The following is a 25,697-nucleotide window of genomic DNA, read 5'->3' as shown; positions in this document are numbered from 1 at the left end:
ACATTCTCTCCACAAAAATAAATTACGCTTGTCAACTTGTCTGTACCTCATATTTGTGACCATTCATAGCGAAATCAGTCGTTTTGCGCACAACGTTATTTTGAGAAAATCAACAATAACAAACTTCCGGGTTAAAATGTTGAATTTCACGTTTTCGCCTAATTCGACTGTATACAGTCTACAGTTTCATATCGTGAACGCATGTCACACGGAAAAACATACGTTTTGACTGTTAAACCCGGCGAAGATTCAACACATTTGCTGTCATTCCCGTTGTGCACGCGCCGCTTAAAAAGGTGATTTCTCCTCTTCTGGCATATCGTGACAGGAGAACCATGTCAACTTTGGATGCTGTTATCTTAGCGATAGTTTGTGTATACATATCGTTGGAAAGCTTAGTTTATGGCCGTTCACGTGACCACAATAACTTAATTTAATTAATTTTACCGAAACGACTGGTTCCGCTTTACAGGGTCACATTTGTGCAATTGATATGCATATATCTCCTACTCTTGCACCTCATGTGTATATAAATGAGTGTGTGCGTGTGAGTTTGCGTCGGTGTATAAGAGTATCTGTGTGTTTGTGTGTGTGTGCATGTGTGCATCTGGATTTGTGTGTGTGTGTGTGTGTGCATGGGTGTGTATCACCACGTTAGCCAGCTGATTCCTTTCTAGGAGAGGAGGAAATTACTTAAATCAAGACTGACTCAAGACAGAGGTGAACATCACACCCTCTGCATATCCTTGGGGATTTTGCTTTCTTGCAGTATACACAGCCCTTGTTGCCAGAAGATCTCATGTTCTCAGAAATGAGTTTAGACCCAAAGATTGGTGTATGTGTGTAACATACACATCCAACCTGGCCCCCATACTTATATGCAGAAATCTGCTGGTACACAGGTTTAGCTAAAAGCAGAATAAGTACTTTTTTATTCATGTGTATCTCAAGAGGACTTACAAGGGCACCATTCATGTCCTGTGGAGGTGATCAAGGGCCCCTACACAACTGGACATCTCAATCAAAATGCTGCCGCAAAGGGAAAGAATTCTGCCATCTGCTTTTCAGATTTCTAAAATGAGTGTGTGGGGTTGAGAGACAGGCTTCTGAGTTGTGATGAAAATTAAAGATTTTTTTCATCCTTTATTTACATTAACCAGGGTAGTCACACGAGACAATAGCCTCTTTTTTCCAAGTGAGCCCCAGCCAAGCACAGCCTAACTAAAAAACGACATCACATACAAAACTAAAAGACACCCCATACACAAAAGAAATATATTTGAATATATTTTTGGGTGTATGAAATATATGTTGAATATATTACAATATATTTGTCTTTCAGACAGCTTACAAGAACATATTCTGAAATATATTTGAAATATATTGTGATATAAATTCACTTATATTTGACATATATTTGAAAATATGTTTAATTGCACATCACTGTACACTGCTCATCAGTGGCCAGATATTCACTGCAGTAGTGGGCAAAAGACTTTTAGCAGGGCTCCAAACTAACTTTTTGCGTTGGTTGCACTGGTGCACCTATAGCTTTTTTATTTAGGTGCACCCACATTTTTCATTGCATTGCCTTTCACGCCAAAAGGTCATCTTTTATCACTCCACTTTCATATAATGTGAATGTTAAAAAAAAAAAAAAGGCGTAGAAAAAGCTTGTCTTTATTTGAAACACAATATGTCAAGAATATTCATATATATATATTCTTTATAAAGAATAAATAAAATAGGCCTAGAAAAATATTTTCATAATTATTTATATAGGCCTATATATAATATATTTCTTTATTCTATATTCTGAAGCTTCCGATATCCATAACAGCACACTTTATGCCACCTATTCATATTACAACTCCGCCTCTTTAATTCAACGGTTTGCTTGAAGCCTCAACATGTTTTTCAGTAAGAGTACATCCAGTGTGTCTGCATGTGTGTGTATGTATGGCTTTATACTGTGGGTGTGTGCAAGTGTATGTGTAGTGTACTGTCACTAAATGTACACATATATCCATTTATTGTGATCTTTCATGAACCAAATTCCATGACACATGGCAAACTTTCAGAGGGTGTCATAATGATCCTACACTTCAACATTTGTACAGGTTTGAATCAAAAGCCAAAGGTACCTGCGATTCCAATGCCTCATTTAGCTTTTACGTTTTTGACCTAGGTTCTCGAAATATTCAGAAAACTATGTCCGGCCATCTACAAGCCAGTTGGTGTACAGTAACATAAATTGATTTATTGGATTGTCCCATGCAGTCCCATGTTATCCCATACAGTCCCATGCGATCCTTGTGGGGCTACATGCCCACCCAGTTTTGTGCACCCGGTCTTTCAGTGTCCCGGAGATCCTTGATGGCAAATTACTGATGGTGAAAACAAAAACAACAAAAACGGATGAAAAAAAGACCTTTACAAACGTATTGTTACCCGATGCATTGCAAAACTTCAAAATCATCCAGTAAGCAGTATTGGAGCATCGCTGCATCATCCAGCCATTCACAGGATTTGCACACAAGATTTCTGACCAGGAAGTCAGAAGGATAGTCAGAAGAGTAGCCCAAGAGCCAAAGACCACTCGGAGAAAGCCCCAGAAAGACTTGGAGGCAGCAGGTACAATTGTTACAGAGAAAATCATTGGTAATGCACTCCACCACCATGTTCATGTCATGGCACTGGCAGACTTCATACAGTTGAAGGAATGATGAATGGAGTTATTTTGTTCAGGGAGAATCGTGCCATCCACCAGGAAATTCTTTCAGAGAAAGGAAGGCCTGACTTCAATCCAATTGAATAGTTTTTTTTAAATGAGCTAAAAGATCAGGATTCCAAAGAGGGACCTTTGGATTGTGTAGTATTAAAAGACTATCTGTTTAAAAGAATGGCCCAAAATCACACCTGAATAGTGTGACTGATTGATTTCATCACACAGGATATGCCTTGAAGCTGTCATTACAAATAAAGGCTTTTCCACAAAGTATTTTAAGAAATGTCAGTAGGCACTGGCAGGCTCAATACTTTTTTCTTGTGTCATTCCTCTCTATTACACATAACTGTACTTATGGACTTTAATGTTTGCATTTTTTATATGGGTGGACAATCTGAGTTAATACTAATGTGCGGTGAAAATTTCATGCAAATAGCATCGGTGTACGTATAGTTACTGAAAAACATTCTAATGTGTTCAATACTTATCCTCTCCACTGTAGCTCATATGTCAGGCAGCCGTAGCCTAATGGTTAAGGCTTCAGGCTTATGACCGCAGGGTTGCCAGTTCAGCAAAAAATGTTGGTGGGGGAGGTGGTTGAACACTACTCTCCTAAACTCACATCCATAGCTAAAGTGTCTTGAACAAGGCACCTAACCCCTCACTACTCCCTGTGCTGCTGTATCAAGGTGTTTTGGGGTTGGGCTTCACTGCTGTGTTAACTGATTCATGGATGCATGTTGTAATATATTTTTAAATATTTCACCATATATTTCCAAATGTATTTCACCCTATATGTACATGTATTAAATGTATTTTCGCCCTATATTTACATGTATTTCAAAATATATTTCAGAAATATATAAAATATATTTTTGCCCTATATTTACATGCATTTCAAAATATATTTCTGAAATATATGAAATATATTTTCGCCCTATATTTAAATGTATTTCAAAATATATTTCTGAAATATATTAAATGTATTTTCACCCTATATTTAAATGTATTTCAAAATATATTTCTGAAATATATGAAATATATTTTTGCCCTATATTTAAATGTATTTCAAAATATATTTTGGAAATGTATTTCAAAATATATTTCAAAATATATTAACATACAATCTTGAAAATATATGGCCAATATATTTCTTTTGTGTATGGGACATTTTATAATATCGAAAACCCCATAGAATACCCTAAATTCAAAAGTTCACTATCGGAAATTTACCAGATAAATAAATGTGGGAGTGCTTGGTGTAGGTCACTAGTCAGGGTCCTGACGAGCTTCTCGTGAGCACGGTGGCTCTGCACTGGCATTACCGCTCATGACTGTGAAGTGCATCATGAGATCGCGCCGGGCGATAACTGTGCTGGCAGACGTCAGCCCGGAGTGACGACCGCGGGCACCCGTGAAGCTTAAAATGAGATCATGCCTGACCTGCTGCAGAGGCCAGGCAAGATGCCAGATGACAGATAATTGCGGCACGAATAAGGGGACCAGACTGGACCTGAGCTACAGTATGAGAATATTGCAATTTAAGTAGCAGAACAGTATGATTATAATTACGCGGAGATAGCAAGTTTGGGCAAGGTCGCGGGCCGGGGTCCTGAAGTGCACTGCTGTGTCACACCAACCAGGCTGCGCTGGCAGTATTTTTTCCCAAACAGCCTAATCAATATTCTACCTCCAGAATCCCATGACAGTTCAAGCTAATATGACTAGAAAAAGGCTGCCGACAGCAGCTTTAAAGACCATTAATATTATATGCATAAATGTCTGTAAATATAATTTAAAGGGACACTTCACCGATTAGCATTAAGCTTTGTATCTTTTCCGTCATTTTGTCTTGAGATGGGAGAAATACGGATTTCAATGTTGGACTTCCTGCTTTCAATGATGTAAAAATCATCATTTTACATCATTGAAAGCAGGAAGTTCATGGGTTTCATTGAAATCCGTATTTCTCCCATCTCAAGGCAAACTGAGGGAATGATGCACGACCATTCAAAATCATGACAGGTTTTCTAAAGATACAAAGCTTAATGCTAATTGGTGAAGTGTCCCTTTAAACTAAAGAGTTATACAATAATATCCCCCCAGCCCATGCTTGTCATGGAAACCATATAGTCCAAATTTGTTTTATATAAGCTGTATCTGAAGTTGCATTTTAACATGCTGGTTTATAGGCTGGGTGAACCCATGCCTGAACTTCCGGGGAATTTTAATTTCGCCCGGCAGCTCAGGCTGGAAACCAGCAAATCTAATTCCTCTGTTTACTGCCAGAACCTTTGGCTCCAATCAGAAACGGCTTCCTGAAAACTAATGGATTTGGTTATAGGAGGTTTCCGCCCGACGGCGACGATATTGTTTAAGCCTCAAAATACCAACTTCCTACAAACGAGCGGTTACTAGTAACTGGCATATCCCTGGTTAAGCTACTATGTTTCGTTGCAGGTGAATGAAGTTCTTAGCCTGACTCTCGCCAGACCCTTGTAGTTCCGCCACGCTCCACCAGAGGCGTTTCGCTGAGCTCCACACAAGGGTCTGGACGCGAGGGCAATCCAAACCCCTGTGCCAGTGATCAAAAAATTAGCAGCCAATCAGGAGCGCCGAAGCGAGTGTTTGATTCAAATAACAATGGCGGCACGCAGCGAGGAGTCTTGTGCTGACATTGATTCTGCTATTTCAACCGTTTTGTCGAATCTATCGAGTATTCATTCTTTCAGAGAATAGTTTTGAAGACATTTATTGGTGGCAAGGATGTTTTTACTCTTCTTCCGACCGGGTTTGGCAAGAACTTGAAGAAGCCTAGCACGTCATTCAAGATAACAGGCAAGTGGTTTATCAAATCACATGCGAGGATGTTTTACAAGGACCCGCCTTCAGAAATACATCTCCTATCGAGAAGTCCCAGATCCTTGTGTGAAGCAGACAGCGAACTACAGGATCTGGCGAAAGTCAGGTTATGAAGTTCTTGCCCGCCAGCCGATCTTTGTGACGTCACTTGCAAAGTATGAATACTCTAGTCCTGGCACGCTATTGGCCGGTGACGTGACAATAACGAAACTTAAGCAGCAACAAAACGAAAGCAGTAGGGTAAGCACTGTTGCTTCTGTTTTGGAATATTTTAAAGGCAAGTTTTCTTTGAAAACAGAACAAAAACTTGCCCTGGAACAGTTCATACAGAAGAAGGACGTGTTTGCAATTCTACCAACTGGCTTTGGCTAAAAGTTTAATTTACCAACCAGCCCCGCTTGTGACAATTGCATACGGAGTCATTTGACTGATCTCCATTGATCACGCCTCTTTTGCAGTAGAATCAAAGCGCAGCCTCCCCAGACTAATGTTCAATCTTAAAAGATTGAGCTTAGTATGGTGAAAACCAGACTAGCTGGTTTGCTGAAATTGACTCGCTTTCGGAGCCAGCCCCCTATGGCAGTTAGTGGAACTGCAGGTTTAGGATCTTTTGTGTTGGGCTCATTATAGACTTTTGTCTTTGAGTTCAGCAACTAAAGGTTGAGTTACAAACTAACATGATTTAATTTCATGTCAAATAAAATACAGCATGATATTTTTGTTGTTGTTTTACTACAAACCAACTGTCACCACAGTAAATCTGTCTGTCTTTAGCAGCTTTGGGCCTTTTATCTGTGAGAAAAAAAACATAAGAGATCATTGTCTGTTCAGTTAGTCAAAAGGTCAAAGAGCAGCTTGTGTGGTGCAGGAGATCATAGTCTGTTCAGTTAGCCAAAAGATCAAAGAGTAGCTCATGTTGAGATCAGGCAATCATGTACTCTTAGTGAGTGCAATGAGGACCAGTATAGAGGTCGAAGGTCATTTACATTAGACTAAAACAGAGAGCCTGAACATTAGGGAGGGGGGAGGGCGCATTTTGATTCTTTGAGTTTGAACCTGGCCGTTATTTAACACCTGTACGTTCAAATATAGCCATCTCTTGGCCAGGCGCAACAGTTGGTTCTCTCCTGGGTGGGAAGACAGGCGGAACCAGCTGAGTACATTAGAACCTTCGCCTCAAGAACCGCCATGACAATGCCAGTTCCGCACAGGCCACAGGGTCACTGCATATGTTGAGTCAAATCACATTTATTATGTAGCCGCTCAAATTCAATAGCTCATTGTATAGCCTCATTTGCTTTCCCTGAACCTTTGTTATTTCCTATAGCTGTTTATTTAAGGAGCCACCCAACTTCAGATCTCAATCTGCATAGATGCCGTGAGGTGATATGTAAACTAGCAGTGCACCGATCTACCACTGGAGGGCATGTGGCTAGAATAGTCTACCTTTCACAGAGGTAGCGCTGTATTCATTCATTCATTCATATAGACAACTAGACTAATAATTACATGGCAACTAAAATCATTTAAGAATTTCAGTCATATTTAAGATGCACACCACATCACAAACGATTTGAACGTCCTTAAAATTAAGCATCATCTAAAGACCAGCACGTGATGAAAAGGTTATCATTCCTTGCACACGCGCCCTCCACTGGACAACACTTGAAATGTCATAAATGACATTGCTTTCGCATTGTATTAGATGCCCGGCTCATATGAGGTATTAAATACACCAGGAAACGTTGATAAATAACATTTTGTTTTTATTTATTTTTCCGTTGCGTTAAAGGCAAAGGCGATAATATTCTCCGTCGAATTATTGCAGAGGACCTCGCGATCAATTCCAGAGGGCCTGTTTCATTTCCTAGTGGTGAGCCACGTGACGAAAGGCAGCCGAATGAAAGTTTATCCGAGATGTTGCCACTTAATATTATTCAATATCCTGTAAGCAAGATCAACGGAATCGAGATATTTCTGGATAACATTTTGTGAGCATTATTTGCGCACGTTGCAACCTAGCTGTGTTTTTATATGCATTAGGCCTGTAGCCTAATAAAGCTACTTTAGATTGATTCAATGACATGCTTTAAAAATAATGAGGAAGTTAAACGGCTTAACCGTGAATTGCTATCAACCCAATCTTCCACCAAGGGCATGCGATATTAATGCGTCGGCCTAGCTTATTATTTTAATCATGCAATGTTGGCATGCACGAACAGTGAGCTGTACTTTTGCAAACTGACTTTGGCCACACCTAAATCCTGTCCTATTTTTCACAAAAAACGAAGGCTTTTCTCCTGGAGCATTTGTTTGTGTGCCGGTGAGTACCCGGCTGTGAAACATGATAGGTCTAGGAGGTACCAACGGGGAATAGGGGAATGTATAAGGCAGCAATGGAGCAGAATGGGCTACAGGTAACTCCAATACTAACTTTATTTTTCTATGAAATAATTTTGTAATTTTATATTGTGTCAGAATGATAATACTAATCGATTGCAAGTATGAGAGGACGTTGTTTAATATTTAAATCGCTGTAAATTTGCCTGTGATTTCGACACAGTTTAAATTTAAGACACTGTATTGAAAGTTGTCAGGCTAACAAGACTTTCTGAAATATTAGGCTACGCCAAGTTTGAGTTGGCTAAGTTGCAACATGCATTTGCGAATGGCACACTGGTCTTATATCTCAATCAAGCCAATATTTTTGACACGTCTGCGTAATATCAGTTGTGTGATGTTAAGTAATTAAGAAATACATCTTCAATATTTCGATATCAGTTAATAATTAATTTCTTTGTGCGTCGTGTCGAATACCTTACGCTAAGTTAGGCTCACTCTGCCCCAACCCCCACGTATTCCCCACTTGCTTTTCAAAAATAGTAGGCTATGTTCCTCATGTATGCAAACGTTAACACAAAATGCTAGAAATAGTTGGTGTCCAAGCAACATTGAGGAGAGCTTGACCAATTCCTTAAACTGATGACAATGATATCCTAAACCACAGGGTTATGGTTAGTGACACTGTAGCCCAATAAAAAATCCTAATGTCGTGGAAGCAAATCGATTGATATCGCTGTTAATGAAGAGTTGAAGCTCGCAATGGCTGAATTCCTATATTTTTGTTGCCTATTTTATTTTGACTCGTGGTAATCATCAACAGTTGACGTCGTTGTCCATTGAAACGCTACAAAAAGCTACAGTGTTACTTTCCTGCGCCTGGATTCAGATATCATTTTTGTTATTTTGTAACACTGGTTGGGCAAGCTTCTAGAATGACTCGCTTTGACTCCCTTTAATGCTCAGATCCGATGTATGGAGCTACGTTCAATATGGCCAGTTCAGTGTTCGGAAATTATAAAATATATATATGTATATTTTTGCCATCGTTCCCTACAACGATTTTACATTTCGGCCGCCCCCATGGTCATGATTAACTTTTCTTGCCCATTGATTGAAATATAGGTTAGCAAAAAAATCCTAGTATAGTCAGCACCAAGGTCAAAACTGTAAAATAAATTGGGCTACACATTGCTTTGTTCATGGTAATCTGGTTTAGACAAAGCCACGAAGGCCAGTTTATCGCATTCAGCATTAAAACGCCTCTGTTTCCTAAGAAGAGCTACATTACATCGAATAATATAGTCTAACTCATTTTGTGTCTGTAGCCTACTGTCTGTAGATTGATCCGGGATACTTTTCACCGCTAGTCGGCCAATCGACGTGTGGATTTGCTTTGCCGCAAGCTGAAGGGGGAGGGGCTTTTTGCAAGTGGGGGATGTAAAGATTATTTCAACTTTTCCACATGGGAAGCTATGAGAACACCAGTCATTGCGGCCGTGTTTTGGGCCTAAGTTTGGAAATATCAAGTAAACTGTTCTGCACTCACCCAGCGTTACCCCTGAGCTCTGCTACCAAATACAACAGAGCAAATGGTTGATTATTGGCCATGTTATGAAGAAATAATATTACTAACTTTGGGTATGGGCCACACCCTTACACACTAATCCTCTCTCTCGCCACACACACACACACACACACACACACACACAAACCCAAAGCAATAGCCTACTGAAATGGCAATAATTCAATATCAAAATGTAATATATAATAGCCTATATAATATTTTTTTTTCTCCCATGAACACAATTCCTATGCTTTACTAAGTAGATTAATGCATTGGAATGTGTTTCCTAACATGTCATATTCCAAGGTGAATGCTGTTTTCCAGATTGTTGAAGGGTGACCAGTGTGATAACTCTATAAACAGAATGTTCTTTAAAATATGTGTTCGCGTCATTCCTGTTTTGGAAGTAGATCAGCTTAGGCCTCCACTGCTGTTAATTTTTGTGGTTGGCTAGAAACATTGAGCTGATTTGAGTAGTGTGTTTTACCGACTGATCAAACGGGTACTTTACATTGTGTGTGTGTGTGTGTGTGTTTGTTTAGTGGACAGGCTATGTCTCTGTGTGCTTGTGCGTATGAATGTGCTTTTGTGTCTTGTTTCAAAGTATACCATCCAGGCTGATGAGATGTAACAGTGTAATAGTTTATATTTTTAAAACTCGGGGTGACACAGGCTAAAAGTCACCAGCTGAAATAAAAGCACTTCCAGCTATTGTTAGTCTGAGACAGGAAAAGAACAGGCCGACAGAAGAAATTATAGCTCAGTATATTGTCTCAGGCCTTTGCCTTAAATACAAAGCTACATTTTTGAATATCAAGGCTAGGAATATTTTGAATAACAAAGTTGGAGGTTATTTCTGTATTCAGATTTTTAAATATAATTTGGTATCAGGCTCTCGTATACATGTTCTATTATATTCATGGTTGTCTTGTTCCCTATTTCAGTTCTAAATTGTCAGTTGAAAATGCAAAACATTTACACAAACAATGCTTTACTTGGGCACAGAAACACACCTCTGCACACACACACACACACACACACACACACGCACACTTACACTCACACTGTCACACACACATACACACACACACACACACAGACACTCACTCACTCTAAAACAGTGTCTTCTTTAGCAGGGGCTAGCAGTTTGTCATCATGACTATTTAAAGGCGTAGCCTGTCACTTAGATATGTATTTATCTGTGCTGCTGTTTCGTCACAGCCCTGCTCTTATAATCTTCTTTATTTTGTTTTATTCTTCAGTGTTCTTCTATATTTTCATTGATTTGTTTTTCTTTCATATTCCTCTCCTCCTCTTTGCCTGTTCTCTCCTCCTCCTCCTCCTCCTCCTCCTCCTCCTCCTCCTCCTCGTGGTCTTGTCTCGTCTTGTCTCCTCCTGCCTGGCCGTTGCCCTGTAGTGGGAAGGCGCTCCCAGCTGCTCGAGGGGCTCGTTCGCCTTCTACAAATCGGTGAGCTCGCGTCTGGAGACGGGCTGCCCCGGCCCGGTCTGGAAGTTGGGGGGGTTCTACTTTGTGCGCTGCGGCCCCCAGGAGCCCGTGTGCATCGCCGAGGTCACTCTGCTGTGGGAGGACCAGAAGCAGCGCCACCTGCTGGCCAGCTCCAGACTCTACTTCCTACCGGAGGACACCCCCAAGGGCAGGACCAGGGACCACGGAGAGGTGAGTGTGTGTGAGTGTGTGAGTGTGTGAGTGTGTGAGTGTGTGAGTGTGTGAGTGTGTGAGTGTGTGAGTGTGTGAGTGTGTGTGTGTGTGTGTGTGTGTGTGTGGGCAGACAGTGGTAATGACTGATGTGTTCTTTTGATTTTGTTTAATATATCCACTGAGGAAAGAATGACTATGGGTTGAACAGAGTAATGGAGATGGCACATTTATTTTGTCTGTCTCCATTGTTTGGAATGAAGATAGACATTTTTCAGGTGTGTGTGTTTACTTTCACCAGCTATTGCATACCATCTTCTTTGAACTGAGTGTGTTTCATTTTGTCTGTGTCTAATTTTAAAGATATTTGGGTTACTTATTCACTGAAGTTCTTTGCAGACCTTTAGGCGGGCAGTGCACATTCCATAACCATCTCTAATTGCTTCCCATTGTAATATAATGGAGACGCAGCCCTGGTCACTTTACAGGCGCAACATGCCCCACCGTCTCTGGGCTGCTGCACCTAGTGCTGGTTCACAACACCCCATGCTCCGCCCATACTGTACCTGCCCCATGAGACATGAGGCTCCTGCGCCTGAGACTGAGTTCTGCACTGAATGGCTGGTGCTGTGGGCCATTAGGAGGAGCCCCTGGCTGTGTTGCTGAAGCTCCCTGGACTCTGCTGTTGCGGTGTTTTAGTGTTTTAAGCGTGTGTTGTGATTTTGCTTGATTCAGGGGTTGGAAGTTGTTAAGCACTGTGTCTGAATTCAGGCATGAGACAGGATGTTTAAGATTTGGAAGATAAGAGAAGCAAAACAAAACAAATAGATTTAATATTTGACACTCTCAAAATGTTCAAGGAAATCAACAGTGAAATGTTCCCAGCCTGAATCTCTGTTCATTTCCTTGAATGACCTATGTGGAAATCACTGTTATTTTTCCCCCTCCCTAATATGGCAGTTTTATGCTCAATATGCTTCCTCAACATGTGACTGGAAAACATGGACAGACATCCTCACATGCTCATGAGGTCTGTACAAGTCAGATATTAGGGAGTGCTTTGTAAATGTCAGATAAGCTGGTGTGTTTTATGAAACCTTTTGAAGGAATGTGTGTGTGTGTGTGTGTGTGTGAACCCTGGGGTGGGGTGTTTTATACTGTTGATAGTCACAACTATCATGCTAGAGCGACACTAGTCTGTAGGAGTGCTGCGCTGTGCTATGGCAACTCATGAACTTCCTTCTTAATGGAAACTTGATCTGGCGTTGCACAACTGCATATGTGATAAAGAGCTTTATTTCGCATGACTCACTGGCATGTGTGCAACCTGACGTTGGAACGGAAGTAGAATTGAGCACATTTTCAGAGTGACACTGACAAAGACAGAGGAGAGAGCACTGGAACATGGAGTGCACTGGCTCCAAATAATATCATTTTGTTTGATAATGCTCACATTTGAACACAAAAGCTGCTGTGGATAAAGAGCATATGTTTCATTTTAAACCCGTGTCCCCACATTAATGTTGTATGCAATGTTGCCAGTCATGACCAAATGTCGTGTATGATGACTTTTACATTAAAGGCACATTCTCTGTGCTTAGTTGAATCAGAGTTTGTCTGATTTACAGTAATAAGTTGCAGTGTGTGCTAGTGTGTGTAGTTATACTCGTTGCTAGTGTGTGTTTGGAGCTGCTGGCCTCTGGCTCTTTTGACCTCGTTTATTAAAGCTGTTTGAGGAGTTTACATTCCAGGCGTGTGTGTGTGTGTGTGTGTTTGTGTGTGTGTGTGTGTTGATTTTAAGGTTGGAAGATAAATCGATCTTTAATAGAAAACGCTATTTCCTGAGGTCATATGACGGACATTATAAAAGCCCCATCGGCAGTAGTGTGATGAATGGGCAGCACAACAAGGCAAACAGAAATGCTGCCTCTCTTGAGAAGAAGCAATATTTCAGAATCCCTTTTAAATGGCATATGTAGTGAATATTCAACTGAAGATTTACTTTAAAAAAAGATTTTTTAATTGATTGCATATCAAATTGCAGTCACAATATTGGTCAGGAACATTGCAATTAGATATTTTGGGCAAATGCTCCAGCAGGAGTGTTGATGTGTGCGTTGTCTCTGCTCCAGGATGAGGTGCTGGCGGTGTCCAAGAGGATCGTGGTGCGGGTGGACGACCTGGCCAAGTGGGCCTGCGCTGAGCCTCCTGTGTGGAGAGGAGGCGGCGGGCAAGATGACCGCCTGGGTCAAACCACTTCCTCCCTCACAGACTCCCCACAGCCAAAGGAGGACGCACAAGGTACGCGTGCGTGCGCGTGTGTGTGTGTGTGTGTATGTGTGTGTCTGTGTGATTGGTTTGCTTGATTTTTAATACATTTGACTGACTTTGTGAATATATCAGAGTGGTCTCTTAGCATCCAGAGTGGCTCTCTTCAAATTAGTTTCCAGTAGTCCAGACCAGTCAGAATTGTTATTTGTCAAAAATATAATAATGATAATATCTTTGAGAGTGAACACTAACAATATCTTGAAATAAATAAGCAAATAATAAATAGTTGTCTGTTGTCATGAAATATTGATCTACATTTCATCTAGCGCTTTTTTACTCATCAGAGCACTCGGTCTCACAAAAATGACTCCTACTGTACTTCCTCCGTCACAATACCCTGAGTATTGATGAACTTCATAATGATCGGCATGCATGCATTTCAACAAGTACACTAGTTTTGTTCTTGCACAACAAGTTATTCAAGAATCTGCTCATGGATTTGTTTAATGGTCACTTGCAGCAAAACCAGTTCTGTCATTGTTGTGGTTTGTTTGTGTTTTCCCTCAGAAAGGTGCTGAGGTGTGCTTGGTAGTAGCGATGTGAGAAAGAATTGATACACCTGAGTTTCACAACTTGTTTTATTTTGCCAAACTGTATAAATTTTCCAAAACAAACCCTTTTTTTATTGATAGTTTACATGCAAGCTCCTTTACTTATTTTGTTATAGATTTAGACAGATTGTCATTTTTCCTTTTAAAAGGAAAAATGACAATCTGTCTGTAAAGCAGGATCCTAGTAAACTGAGAAGTTTAAAGTAAACTTTTCCTCTTTGTAATATCAGTTATTCTAAAATTAGATTTAAGAAATCGTAATATATAGCCGTATGTACAGTATTGCAATATATTAAACCACATTATATATCCTTATGCACAGTATTGCAATATATTAAATTGTGTATGTATCGTATCACCAGATTTTTACCAATTCACTCACTTATTTACTCATTTACTCTCTCTCTCTCTCTCTCTCTCTCTCGCTCGCTCTCAGGTGTGGGTGAGGGCTCGTGTGTGCGTGTCCTGAGCTACCCCCAGTACTGCCGCTACCGCTCGATGCAGAAGCGTGTGCAGGAGCTGGGGGGCTGGCGGCGGCTGCAGGACCCCCACATCAAGACCCTGGAGGAGATCCGCATGGTGCAGCAGAGCGCCCGCGTGCTCTACTGCAGGGACACCTTCAACCACCCCACGCTCCACGCCAACGCCTGCATCCTCACACAGCTCGGTGAGGACGCCAGGGCCGCGCCAGGGCCACGCCAGGGCCGCGCCAGGGCCACATCAGGGCCAGACCAGGACCACATCAGGGCCATACCAGGACCACATCAGGGCCAGACCAGGACCACATCAGGGCCATATCAGGGCTATATCAGGGCCAGACCAGGACCACATCGGGCCACATTAGGGCTATATTTGGGCCGGGCCAGACCAGGACCACATCAGGGCCACAGCATTGGGAGCAGTTAGCTAAGCTCACCCATAGCAACAGAAATACTGATGAGTGACCACAAGGTGTGCAGAAAATGGAAATATGCTGTTGAATTCTTTTGAAACATGAATTAGGTTTCTCTGATGCTTTTTCAATGCTCAAATGTGCTACAGATAGATAGATAGATAGATGTGTACGTGAGTGTGAGGTCTCTGTGTGGTACGCCACTGAGCCATGCACCAGAAGAGCCATCTAGACATTGTGTTGCCAAAGCATGCACAGTGATGCTAGAAAACACATAGAAGAAGCATATTATAAGCTTGGTCACTCTTCTTAATGCATAGGGAAGTACAAATATGCATATTCATGTACTGTTGGTGTCTGTGTGTGTGTGTGTGTGTGTGTATGTGTACGCGCATGTGTTTGTGTATGAGTGTGAGGAGGATGTGGGTTCTTTCAGTATGAAGTAAGTGTGTCTGCATCCATATATGTGTTTCTGTGTGGTGAGTGTCTTCCTTATGAGTGTAGTTGTACAACTTGAAATATTCTCTCTCCCTCCCTCCCTCTCTCTCTGTCTGTCTGTACTGCAGGATTCTCCTCCATCCGTTTGAAAGGAAGGCCTCGCAAGCGTCGAGGCCGATATCCCAAAGTGCCCGAGCAGCCAACCAGTCAGCAGTCCGAGTCGTGGATGGAGCGGATGAACGTAATGTCCAATCACACTTCTCCTGTGACTGTAGAATATAGTATTGTCCAATCACACTTCTCCTGTGACTGTATAATAGAGTATTGTCCAATCACACGTCTCCTGTGACTGTAGAATGGAGTATTTTCCAATCACACGTCTCCATGTGTGACTATAGAGTAATGTCCAATCACACGTCTCCTGTAACTATAGAATAGAGCATTGACCAATCACACTTCTCCATCTGTGACTATAGAATAGTGTATTGTCCAATCACACTTCTCCATCTGACTGTAGAATAGAGGAAATGAAGAAGCATGTGACGGCTCAGTGTCGGCATGTACTGTAGGCCAAGTGGCTGTATAGCTGAGTGACACATTTTTTCAGACTCTCAGGGTCCTTTTTGTTTTGTTCTTGTTTCAATTATTCCCATTGACGAAAAGAGTGACTTCACAAGAAGAGGATCTACTGCACCTACCCTGTGTCTTGTTGTTTTATTTATTTACAGTATTTATTTCTATTTCTTGTGAAGCTTGCTCTGCCTTTTCGCCGTGGCTGATAGTGAGAGCTTGTGTGCTTGTGGTGAGAACTGTCTGAGCTGTGCTGAAAGGCTGCTGGTGTTGCTGTCGTTGTTGCTCAGCCCCTGCATGCTGCCAGTGCTCTCCTCTCCAGCCAGAGAGAAATGCTATACGGACACACACCCCTAATCACAGACACACACACGCCCTTAATCATAGACACACTCCCTTACAGTGGCCTTGAGCAGTTAGTTTATTTAAGATATTCTAAAATGAGGATTTGACGCAATGTTCGAACCTCCTGTGCTCTGGGATAATGCCCAGATGTGCACTACAGTTAGCATGCTAAGCCGTTAGCGCTGGACCGCCTCTCTTGATGCCACCTTGTGCCTTTACTGCTGCTGCTTAAATAGCAATGCAAGTCAATGGAGAAGTGCTGGTGTGATCGTTATGATGCATTCAATATGGTTGAACACTGCTCTCCCATGCCCACATCCACGCCTGAAGTGCCCTTGAGCAAGGCACCTAACCCCTCACACACACACACACACACACACTTGAGCAAGGCACCTGACCCCTCACACACACACACACACACACACACACACACTAGAGCAAGGCACCTAACCCCTCACACACACACACACACACACACACACTACAGCAAGGCACCTAACCCCTTATACACACACACACACACACACACATATACACTTGAGCAAGGCACCTAATCCCTCACACACACACACACCCACACACACACTAGAGCAAGGCACCTAACCCCTCACACACACAAACACACACACACACACACACACACACACACACACACACACACACACACACACACACACACACACACACAGACACACACACTTGAGCAAGGCACCTAACCCCTCACTGCTCCCCAAGCGCTGCTGTAGCAGGCAGCTCACTGCTCCGGGTTAGTGTGTGCTTCGCTTCGCTGTGTGGGTTTCACTAATTCACAAATTGGGATAAATGCAGAGACAGAATTTCCCTCACAGGATCAAAACAGTAAATATACTTAGATATTAGGGTGATGTTTTGTGAGTTGGTTAAGGTGATGATCTGTAGTTGCTCAACCTAAATTGTTAGGACTGAACTTGAGTTTGAACAGACCATCTGTAAAGTCTCTGTAGGCTAACTCTCCACGTTACGGTTGCTGAAGTGCTACTGACGGGTGTAATACAGTGCAGCGTGTATTGTAGTGTGGTGCAGGAAAACTTGCTGTGTATAACAGTCTGTGTTGTGTGATGGTGATGATGGTGGTTAATGAGGTTCCCCCTTCACTGTAAAGTGCTCTTGGTGCTTTGATAAAGCACTATAGAAATGCTGGTTGTTGTTGTTGTTGTTGTTGTTGTTGACATGTTGTTGTTGTTTACATGTTGACTTCCCTGCAGCAGGACGTGCTGGGCAGTGCGGAGATAAAGCGCTATATACTGTATGCAAGTTGTTGTTGTGGTGGTTGTTGTTGTTGACAACAAGTTGTTGTTGACATGTGGTTGTTGTTGTTGACATGTTGTCTCCCCTGCAGGAGAACGTGCTGGGCAGTGCAGAGCTGCAGTGGGCCGGGGGCTGGCTGCATCACCCGGAGGAGCAGCTGTTCCTGGATCAGCTCTTCAGCTTCATGGAGCGCCAGGGATCACCCATCAGCAAGGTGCCCAACCTGGGCTTCAAGAAGAGTGAGTACATTCCTATAGCGCGCTGTCCTGAAGAGTCAGGTCAAGGAGAGTGAGTACATTACTATAGAGCGCTGTCCTGAAGAGTCAGGTCAAGGAGAGTGAGTACATTACTATAGAGCGCTGTCCTGAAGAGTCAGGTCAAGGAGAGTGGGGGGGGGCTGCACTGTGCATCAGTTCACTTTTATTTGCACAGACACGTCTCAGCCCATGCACACTGAAGAAAGCACATGACGAAACTCGGCTGTACAAATACAATTACAACACGTGGATCTGATTATGTGGTTGTCCAGCAAGGTTGCTCAAAAAGTCGCCCACCTATCAACGCCTTTAGGAAATCTCTGTGCGGCAGGATGGCGGGGTTCAGTTGTTCCCATTTGGTTGTGCTCTGATCATGTACTGTATTTAATGTGTTCTGATATTGACATGGGAGCTCTTTCCCTCATGGCTCTCTCTGTCTTGTGTCCCACAGTTGACCTCTTCCTCATGTATTCCGTGGTCAAGAGGCTGGGAGGCTATGAAAACGTGAGTCAGCAGAAGTGGCCACATACACACACACACACACGCACACACACACACACACATGCACCACACACACACACACCAGATACCAACATTAACCAGACAAAAACAAATCACACGTTCTGAAAACCACACACACAGCAAAGAAATATAAGAAAAACAAAAAATACAGAATCACCTGTCTCTCGATCTCTGTCAATATCTCTCTCTCTCTCTCGCTCGCTCACTTGCTCACTCCCTCTCTCTCTGGGTGTTTTCACACTTGGTCCCTTACAGCCTTTTAAATAAACTCAGATCGATGACTCAGCATCACTCATGACTCTGATCCCTCCAAGCGATCTCAGTAGATGGCCTCACCTCAGTAGTAGTCTCAACATACAGTAGTATTGTGAACACAAAGCACCGGGTTCTCTTTCACCTTTTGGATTGTAGCCTGTTTCATCCCCCTTGACTTGCCATTGCCAAAAGAGAAGGCAGGCCGGTCATTAACAAAATGTTTTATTATCGTTAGACTTATAACAAAACATGATCAACTGCATATTCCTTAATCCACTGCAGTGAGGTCTGAGACCCCCAGAGAAGGAATCACTGAGTGCTGAGTCCTGAGTCCTGATTTAACTCTTTAAGTCCTCTTTCAAATGAACTCCCAATGTGAACACAAAATTAACCGAGTCCCTTTTATTTTGGCCCACTTTCTGGTCCCCTTTTAGTGGACGTTCAAGTTCGGTTCTTTTAAAAAGGACTACACTCTGGCAGACCAGCTGTGTGTCTGTAAGACGTTGTGTTCAGTGAAGTAAAAGTGTGTGTGTGTGTGTGTGTGTGTGTGTGTCCAGGTGACGACCCAGCGGATGTGGAAGACGGTGTATAACGAGCTGGGCGGGAGTCCAGGGAGCACCAGCGCGGCCACCTGCACACGGAGACACTACGAGAGGTGAGTCCAGCACGCGGCCGGCCCCCGGACACACCTCCACACCTCCACACCTCTACACCTCCACACCTCCACACCTCCCACACCTCCACACCTCCACACCTCCACACCTCTACACCTCCACACCTCCACACCTCCACACCTCCACACCTCCCACACCTCCACACCTCCACACCTCCATACCTCCATACCTCCACACCTCCACACCTCCACACCTCCACACCTCCACACCTCCCACACCTCCACACCTCCACACCTCCACACCTCTACACCTCCACACCTCCACACCTCCCATTCTGAGAGGACTGAACTCTGGTGACAGTCCTGGGAAATCTGAGGGAGTCACCGGTAGTCACGGTGTTCAGTTGCGTCAGGAATCGTTATGGGTATTTGGGTGACAGATTTGAATCTTTTGCGATTCTTTCTATTGTTGACACAATACAGATTCAGTCAGGAATGTTTAATATTATCTTGACCAGTCCCTTCAATGGTTGCTACGGTTGCAATTATGACATTTCACACAGCCAACAGCTTGTTGCGCTCATAACTGACTCCCAATCGTAGCAGGCTCCGTCTGTAGGTTAGTTCTACTCAATCTCACTCCTATCTAGTGTGACTGAAAAGATCAGGAGGTTCGTTCCCAGCTTTACACAAAAACACTGACCACATTCACACTGATCTGTCACATCGACAGCTATAATCCGGCTATTAATCTTAGACAGTGTTTCAGCTGCAGTGTTTACATATGTTGCTTCTAGAGGATTCCATTCATGTGTCCCTTAGCATGCAACAGTTTGATTAATGACTTAATCACGCCCACGTCACATCTCCCAGACACTAGGGCGTGTGCTGCCAAACAGCTGCCAGCTTTTGTAGATGTTACAAAATTCTGCAAAAACAAAATAGGTTGTTTTAGTGCCGTAAAGATGTAAACGTGTATGTTGGCAATGTACTTCCATAATGCGATCGGAATATCCCTCTATTTAAATGTATTGTTTTTTCACTGGTTAATAATGCAATCAGAAACTACTGAAATGAAACAATTGAAAATGTCTTTGGAAAAGGTCACCTGCTGTAATTGAAGGTGGGTTGAAGGCAATAAAATCAACCACAACTTGACAGTGTTCAAATGAGGGATACATTGTGCAAGTCAATTCAGAAACACCCCCAGGCCATCCACACTGACAATACACACACTGAGTCAGTGATATTGGTAAAGTGAAAAAAACTTGGCAAGACTTACCTCATGTTACTTTATGTTCCTTCAACACATTTTGTTTCCCTCACTGAGATGGTGAAACTGCACAAAGAGGTGTGTGTGTGTGTGTGTGTGTGTGTGTGTATGTGTGTGTGTGTGTGTGTGTGTGTGTGTGTGTGTGTGTGTGTGTGTCTGTGTCTGTAGGCTCATTTCAGTATTGCACTAACCGTGTGTGTGTGTGTGTGTGTGTGTGTGTGTGTGTGTGTGTGTGTGTGTGTGTGTGTATGTGTGTGTGTGTGTGTGTGTGTGTGTGTGTGTGTGTGTGTGTGTGTCTGTGTCTGTAGGCTCATTTCAGTATTGCACTAACCGTGTGTGTGTGTGTGTGTGTGTGTGTGTGTGTGTGTGTGTGTGTGTGTGTGTGTGTGTGTGTGTGTGTGTGTGTGTGTGTGTGTGTGGTGTGTGTGTGGTGTGTGTGTGTGTGTGGGCTCATTTCAGTATTGCACTACCTACAGTAAGCCTGTGAGGCTGTAGGCTTGCGCTAAACAGGAATTTCAGTCATGTGTCACCATGGTAACCTCAACAGTGTAATGCGATTAGCTGTATGAGACCAAACTCACTCAGTAAACAGAGGCATTCACGTCATTTCAACTGAAAAGCCCTCTGCAGTGGGCTCACTGATATGAGAAGCTTACTCCTCGTACTGTAAGGGAGTTGCTGGTCATGGCTTTGTGAGTAGGAGGTACTGCACCTCTCTTCAGGGATATCTGCCCACTGAGGAAGTTCCCTGGGGGTCTGCCCTGGGGGTGTAACACATGCAGTCAAGATATATTATGCAAGATGGCCACAACTGCTGCATGTCAATGTTAGCGTAATACACAAATGTCTTACTAGCGTTATGCTATGCTTGTGAAAACTGATGCATGTTATCATCATCATCAGAGACCCATGTGAAAAGTGTGTGTATTTAGTCACTAAGGGCCGGTTTACCATTAGGTCTAGCATGAGGTTTAGTACCAGACTAAAAGAAGAACAAGAAAAGGAACATTTGAATGTGTTTTTTGATAAAAGAAAATTAAAAAAACTTAATCCGCGTAGGTGAAACTGGCCATAAGTCACCTACAGACCAGATGAAATGGAAATTGATCTGGCTCTCATCTGACACAAACACGCATCAGATCCATTGCAGCCCAATGCACAGACACACAGCGGTGAATCCATCCCACCCTCTCCTCCTGTTTCCCTGTATCTGCCCCGTGTGGGGGTAAATCCTCACTTCACCTCCCTGTATCTGCCCCATGTGGGGGTAAATCCTCACCTCCCTGTATCTGCCCCGTGTGGGGGTAAATCCTCACTTCACCTCCCTGTATCTGCCCCAAGTGGGGGTAAATCCTCACCTCCCTGTATCTGCCCTGTGTGGGGGTAAATCCTCACCTCCCTGTATCTGCCTCTGTCCTCAGGCTCATGCTGCCCTATGAGCAGTTCATGAACAGCGGCTCCAAACCCCTGAAGACCCAGGAGACTGTGGTTCCCATCAAGCCCATGAGGGGGCGCCCTCCCCTCCACCTCAAGAGGCAGAAGACGAATGGAGTCACTCCTCCAGTAAGTGTCTTACAGTCCTTTCTTTTGTGCACATTACACACTCTATTGCTCCATGTGTGTTGTAAAATACCTTCAGGAGAAGATATATGGATGTAAACAAGAGGTCTGAAGTTGGCCCTGGTCAAAAGACAATCACCCTCCACACCACTAGGGGGAGTTGGAGCTTCTCTGAAGCCACTGGATTTACTGGGTTGCAGCTGAGGAAGCTGTTGTGGTGTGCAGCTGCTTGAAATGATTATGATAACGAAAATGGCGTCTGTAGTGTCCGTGTCCGGTTTTAATTAAATTCCAATGATCTGGTGACATAATAATGTTATAATATAGTAATATGTAGAAATGCTCACTGAAATGAAATGTTTATCATCTTCTGTTTTGGTTTACAATGCTCTCTATAAGGTTTACAATGCTCTCTACAATGCTCTTCATCAGCTATTGTCTAACAGTCTGCTGTGTAAACTGTACATTTCAACATGTTCTCTCTCCTACATTGTTGGTATGTGGATGAGTGTTAATTTGGTGCTCGTCTCGGTGTTGGTGTGTCGATGATTGTTAATTAGGTGATTGTCTTTGTGTTGGTGTGTGGATGAGTGTTAATTCGGTGCTTGTCTCCGTATCTCAGCCGCGGGTGGTAACGGCTGACGGTTTGGTGGTGGTCCGGCGCGGTCGAGGACGTCCACCAGGCCGACGGAAAGTCCTGGCGGCCAGGGCCAACCAGGGCCGGCCCCCCCTGCAGGCCAAACCTCCTCTCAGCCAGGGGGCGCTATCTCCCCTTCCTCCTCAGGGTCCCCCTGCCCCTGCTCTTACTCCTGCTCATCTCACTCTCCCCCAGAAGCAGAACCACAGCTCCCCCCTCCACACTCAGGTCCACACCCCCGTGTCCTGCTCCCCCACCTCCACCTCCACCCCCACCCCCACCCTCGCCCCCTCCCGCCTGCCCTCCACCCCTCTTCCTGCCCCTCCAGCCCAGCCGGAGGAGTTGAAGCTGGAGCCTCAGGATCTGGCTCCCCCTACACCCAGGTTCAGTGGTCTCTCCCAAGCATCACCCAGAGAGCCAGTCCCCCCCGTGCCCCAGTGCAATGGTCTCTCTCAGGGTTTCACCCCTGCTGCTGCGGCTGTGGTGGTTGGCACCGGTGGTGTGGGCAGCAGTGCCTCTCCGGCCGTCTTCAGCCCAACCAGGGGCCTGTGCCCGCTGGACCTTTTCCGTACCCGTCTGGGCCTGGGCACCCTGGCATCGGGCGTCCCTCTCTCCACCCCTGTGCCCAGCATGCACCTCCAGTCCCCGCTGCGCCCGCACACCAGGCTTCCTGCCCTGCCGAGCCCCGTGGCCTCCACCCTGGCTGGGCCTCTCACGGACCCCCACCCCCCTCCCCAGCACTCAGGGGCCGCAGAGCCGGGGAGCCAGGGAGCTCCGAGCAGCCTGGACACTCAGGGTGGAGGAGGAGGAGGAGGAGGAGGAGGATGTGGGGCGGTGCGGTCGCAGTCTCCGCTGCCTCCTCTCCGGATCCTTCCGTTGGAGCTGGACTGCAGCGTGCAGGTGCGTCAGGTGCTGATGCGCGGGAGCCTCGGCTCGGACTGCGTGCACAGCTTCACCAAGAGGCTGAGCGAGGCGCTCACGCAGGACCTGGAGTCGCCACGGGCAACGCCTGCCTCGTCCTCCTCCTCCACCTCCACCTCCACCTCCACCTCCCCCGCCGTAGCCATGGTGACGCAGGCGGAGCCGCTGAATCTCAGCAGGCGGGGTGGACTCAAGAGGTCAGCGGGAGACGACGCGGATCCGTCCCTGGAACACGACAGCATGGACGACGGCCCGTCGTGGTCTCCTGCTGCCAAGCAACCGCGGCTGGACGCGGACGGCCTCCCGCTGAAGCCCAACGGCGGCGTGTTCCGCTTCCCGCTGTTCCAGGACCAGCCGGCCGACCTCAGCCTGCCCTGCCGCGTCCGAGCGCTCCTCAGGGAGAGCCGCCGCCTGACCGCCAAGGGCCCCGACGCTGCCGCCGAACCCATGGACACGCTCCCACGACCAGCCACCACCTCCAACAGCGCCCTCTGCAGGCCTGGAGACAGCCCCGCGGTGGAGGAGCAGAAAGAGGCAGCAGGCCTGGGGGTTCCCCTAGCTGGAGTCAACAGCGCCGCCTGCAGGCCTGGAGGCAGCCCCACTATAGAGCAGGAGAATGGGGCAGCAGGGCTGGGGGTTCCCCTAGCTGCAGTCTGCCCCACGGTGGAGGAGCGCAGTACTGCACCTGAGCTGGACTGCCCCCTGAGTGGGGCAGGAAGTGGGGGTGTGGAGGCAGGAAGTAGGGGTGCGGAGGCAGGAAGTGAGGGTGCGGAGGCAGGAAGTGGCGGGGCGGACGGAACACTGGACGCAGGGCTTGGTGGCGAGAGCCTCGTGGAGGTCACCAGCAAACAGATGAAACATGGCAAAGGTGACCACACACAGCTGGCCAATAGGGTACTAGATACTCAGGACTATGTTGAGCTGCCCAATGGGAAGCTAGACACGCTTGGTGACCACAATGTGCTGGCCAATGGGGATTCAGATGCCCAGGGCAGCCACAGGAAGCTGGCCAATGGGGAGCCAGACGCTCAGGCTTATGAAATGACACTGGCCAATGGTAAGACAGACATTAAAGATGACCACATGGCACTGACCAATGGGGTGTCAGATGGTGACCATGACGACAGAGCCCTGACCAATGGGGAGGGAGATGCGGTGGGTTCCTTCATTTCACTCATTCTGCCCGACTCCCCTCCCCATAGCCACTGCAACCCTGTCGCCAGCACTCTCCTGAGTTAAACAAACACACACACACAAACACACAAACGGATAATAAACAGCTGAAATAATCACTCCTACTCTACACCACACCATCACACAGATGCTGTACGTCAACAAACGCCTTATCCGTCATTTCCTCCATGTGCTCTCTTTGTGAGGTCATTTCCTCCACGTGTCATATGTGAGGGAGACACAGACACAGGTGTTGCTCTCTTTCCCGCACTACCTTACCTGTGGACACAGGTGTTGCTCTCTTTCCTGCACTACCTGGCCTGTGGGCAAAACGGGAAGAACAGTACTTCAGGATGAGATGGACTTTCTGTTCAACAGTACTCCGTTTGTCTGACAAGGGATCATGCGACTCCAAGAACACTAAAACCGTTCCAGATGCTTCACACGAAAGCATTCTTCATTTTTTTTTTTTCCCTTTAGTTTTGGAACAGTATTGGTATTGTTTTGGCCAGCGCATGTGTGTGTGTGTGCGCTGGTGTGTGTGCGCTTATGTTGTCATCTATTCCTACTGAACTCCTCTCATTCAGCGTGTGGGAAGGTACACACACACCTTCGTGTCAGCTGTACTGGTGCTGATAGAACTCTACAATTGCCTTTGTGCCTGAACCTGTGTGAATGTGTGTGTGTGTGTGTGTGAGAGAGAGAACTTGTGATTGGTGTGGTGTGTGTGTGTGTGTGTGTGTGTGTGTGGTGTACAGATGAAAGACTAGTGCCATTTTGCTCCACATTTTGTTTTTCTTTTTCTTTGTTCTTTTTTTATTTATCTGAATCTGTGTTTTCAGTCCCTTCCAGGTTGGAGTGGTCTGCCCAACTACAGTAGTGCCTTTTGGTCATTATTGTTATGGTTGTTGTTGTTGC

General features: G+C 45.0%; 1 protein-coding gene across 1 annotated transcript; it reads left to right on the top strand.

The window, feature by feature from the left end:
* The first annotated feature begins 7,520 nt into the window (after positions 1-7,520).
* Positions 7,521-25,514, top strand: zgc:77151 (uncharacterized protein LOC337153 homolog). Its single transcript, XM_062537279.1, has 10 exons — positions 7,521-8,007; positions 10,915-11,175; positions 13,287-13,455; positions 14,473-14,703; positions 15,495-15,607; positions 17,660-17,807; positions 18,277-18,329; positions 19,160-19,257; positions 21,910-22,051; positions 22,671-25,514. Exons 1-10 carry the CDS (start codon positions 7,972-7,974, stop codon positions 24,843-24,845), a joined length of 3,426 nt encoding a protein of 1,141 aa, XP_062393263.1. The 5' UTR covers positions 7,521-7,971; the 3' UTR covers positions 24,846-25,514.
* Positions 25,515-25,697: the final 183 nt, after the last annotated feature.

The sequence above is a fragment of the Sardina pilchardus genome, chromosome 5 (genome assembly GCF_963854185.1).
Source record: "Sardina pilchardus chromosome 5, fSarPil1.1, whole genome shotgun sequence".
Classification (NCBI taxonomy): Eukaryota; Metazoa; Chordata; class Actinopteri; order Clupeiformes; family Clupeidae; genus Sardina; species Sardina pilchardus.
This window is presented reverse-complemented; position numbering and strand designations above follow the sequence as displayed.

Excerpts from the sequence above, each read along its gene's own strand:
- zgc:77151 (XM_062537279.1), top strand. The coding sequence starts at position 7,972 with ATGTATAAGGCAGCAATGGAGCAGAATGGGCTACAG. Across the intron at positions 14,704-15,494 it reads CTGCATCCTCACACAGCTCG|GATTCTCCTCCATCCGTTTG; the intron begins GTGAGGACGCCA and ends TCTGTACTGCAG. Across the intron at positions 18,330-19,159 it reads GGCTGGGAGGCTATGAAAAC|GTGACGACCCAGCGGATGTG; the intron begins GTGAGTCAGCAG and ends GTGTGTGTCCAG.